At 50.7% G+C, this 2,987-nt stretch overlaps 1 protein-coding gene across 1 annotated transcript in view; it reads left to right on the forward strand.

The window, feature by feature from the left end:
• The window catches only part of LOC108802834 (wee1-like protein kinase 1-A), a 16,075-nt gene that overhangs the window by 5,083 nt on the left and 8,005 nt on the right, over positions 1 to 2,987 (forward strand). Inside the window, exons 5-8 of the mRNA XM_018574687.1 lie at positions 877 to 1,044; positions 1,201 to 1,264; positions 1,369 to 1,541; positions 1,782 to 1,903. Of these exons, the coding sequence (XP_018430189.1) occupies positions 877 to 1,044; positions 1,201 to 1,264; positions 1,369 to 1,541; positions 1,782 to 1,903 (527 nt within the window). The remainder of the gene's footprint in view (positions 1 to 876; positions 1,045 to 1,200; positions 1,265 to 1,368; positions 1,542 to 1,781; positions 1,904 to 2,987) is intronic.

Genomic DNA, 2,987 nt, shown 5'->3' on the forward strand with positions numbered 1-2,987 from the left:
GGGGTAATCAAACTCCGGCCCTCCAGCTGTGGTCAAACTACAAGTCCCTTGAGGCATTGCAAGACTGGCAGCCACAGGTATGACTCCGTGAGGCAGATGGATGATGGAATTTGTAGTTCCACCTCAGTATGCCCCTCCCCCCCGCTTGCTGTAGAGGTACCTGTGCTCATTGGCTCTCCATCTCTACTATGGCTGAAAGCTGCTTCTGGACAGGCAAAGCTCTGCTACTTGGCTGCAACCTTCTGCCTCTCACCTTCTTATTGACCATGGAGGCACGTCTTCAGTCCTGGGCTAATAGTTATTTGGGTGTATGAGGGGATTGGTCAATCTCCAACACTGTCTAGAAGTGTCCAGCTGGAGGTGAATGTTGGGTGCTGCCGCAGGAATCACGAGGAGCCGTCCTTGTACGCTGGACGCTCTTTCAGAGTGCTGAAGAACCAAGCTGGCCATAGACCTGTAGAATTGGGTTCATCAGAATCTTCCATTTTCTTGCGGTTAATGGGGTCAAATCGGCAATTTTCGAGCTTAGCGATGGATGATAAATTTTTCTTGATAGAAATTCTGACAGCGAATGAGGTTTTCGTTCGGGAAACTCCTCCCCTTCATTCCAAAATCAAATGACTTTTGAATGACATTGGTCGGGTTTCTGGTGACATTCTCCGGTGTTCTGAGCGGACTTCTCATATTGATGTTCATACGACCTTCTACCAGTGAATGGGGAGCTTTGGGCAGCCTTTATGGTGACTGCCGAGGCCTGACTGCCGAGTGAAAATAAACGCTTGCCTCTAAAATGAGGGCCTGATGCCCTGAGATACACGGACTGCCATGTTTCTGGAGCCTTACTATCAAACCTGTGGGGTCTGTGTCCCTGTACAGAATTTGGGCTGGAGCTCCCGGGCTGGGCCGGCTTTGGGCTGGAGCTCCCGGGCTGAAGTCCAGGTACAGCACACCTCACTGCAACATCAACCCGTTTACACCGGAGTCGGTGGATCTGCAGGCGTCATCGGGGAACCATCGCAGGAGGAAGAGGAGCTGTGTGATAGAGTGAGAACTTCTTCATGTTTAATATATTTATATGCGTTGTGGTGAATTGTGATGCTGCGTCTGGTGTGAAGGAGGCGGGACTCTGCGCAAGTTCTATTGTTGGTGTTACAGATATAGATTGCCGCGTGTCTCACCTTGGCTGTGTTTTCTTCTCAGTTCTGATGGTGAAGTGATGGAAGGAAGTGACGGGGAGTTGGATGATGGGATCAGGCCGGCTAAGGTAAGGTCGTCATTGATAATCCAGCGCTGTGATGTTGATGTGTTTTTATCCATGTTGTGCGGTACGAGTGGGCGGAGATTGACGCGTTTTGCTTCCGCCGGCAGAGAATCACGATTACTGAAAGTAACATGAAGTCTCGATACGCCATCGAATTCCATGAGTTGGAGAGGATCGGCTCGGGTCAGTTTGGCGCAGTCTACAAATGCGTGAAGCGGCTGGACGGATGCATTTACGCCATTAAACGCTCCAAGAAGCCTCTTGCTGGCTCCGTGGATGAGTAAGTGGCCCGAGACACACGGACAGAATCACCTCAGTGGGCTCTGGAAGAATACACAGATTTGGCCAGACTTGCAATCCTCCAGTCTTGTGACTCTTACGAAACTGAAAAGCGGCCGCTTGCCGCACCTATTGCACAGTATTAAGAAGTCACAGTTCTGTGGAGTGGAAAGCCTGGCGCGCCCGATTGAGGACTCTGGAACATGCGCGACTTGTATAGTGACGGTGTGTTTGCTTGCAGGCAGAACGCACTGAGGGAAGTGTACGCGCACGCTGTACTTGGTCAGCACCCTCATGTAGTACGATACTACTCGGCATGGGCAGAGGACGATCATATGCTTATTCAGAATGAATACTGCAATGGTGAGTAACAATCTGTCTGGATTTGCAGGTGATGAGTGTGTGACTAGCTTTGCTGCCATGCAAGGTCTGCAATAAAGTGAGCCTGGCGATGCATCAAGATTTAGGCCTGCATTAAAGTGAGCCTGGCATTACATCAAGATTTAGGCCTGCAATAAAGTGAGCCTGGCGATGCATCAAGATTTAGGCCTGCAATAAAGTGAGCCTGGCGATGCATCAAGATTTAGGCCTGCAATAAAGTGAGCCTGGAGATGCATCAAGATTTAGGCCCGGGTCACACCTAGGCGATTGCATCTTTGAGCTGTTTTCACTGCTTTTTTTTTTTTTTTGGGCACGATCACTGTGCTGAGATCACGCGGTTCCCTCTGCATAGTGGTGTCTATGGGACCAAAACTGTGTGACAACCACCCGAAAATAGCTCCTGCGCGACAGGTGATTTCACCAGCACTATGCAAGGCAGAGGTGTGAACGGCCTCTATTGGCTTGAATGCGAATTTGTGTCTTGCATCTAAATCCGCGTGATAAATCACCGAGGTGTGAACCTCAGGGTCCCCTCCCCCAATGCACATTGCCTACACAGGGGTGATGTCACTGGCCTTCTGGGAAAGCTGAGGATCCCAAAATGTGCAAATGCTTCGATTTCAGTTGCTCTTTAAAATGCTGCATTCTTGTGTATGGAGGAGGGGGAGGGGATGGAGAATAAATCTTATCACAAGTTTCCAGCCGCCACAAGAGCGGTGCGAGCAGAGCAGCCGGGATGTCGCCCCCAAAGCCTGCGGTGTCCTGACTGGTCCTTGGGGGGAACATGGCGGCAGCTCAGGAAGTGTCATGTTTTATTTCACTCGGTGACCAAATCCTGAGCCATTGGCCAGCTCTGGGCGCTTAGTATGATGTGGGGACACCATGGAAGCAACACAACCGCACCAGGAGTTCTGGTACACCCGGCTGGACAAAACAAAGCTTCTTTAGGGCCCTTTTCACACGGGGAGACCCATCAGGTCCACCTGTCAGCTTTTCAGGCCCAATGTTAGTCTATGGGCAGCCAGATCTGAATGAATGTGTGTGTGTTAACCTCCATGTCCCCCCC

This window comes from Nanorana parkeri, unplaced genomic scaffold, assembly GCF_000935625.1.
Source record: "Nanorana parkeri isolate BGI_ZX_2015 unplaced genomic scaffold, ASM93562v1 scaffold3163, whole genome shotgun sequence".
In the NCBI taxonomy this organism is placed as follows: Eukaryota; Metazoa; Chordata; class Amphibia; order Anura; family Dicroglossidae; genus Nanorana; species Nanorana parkeri.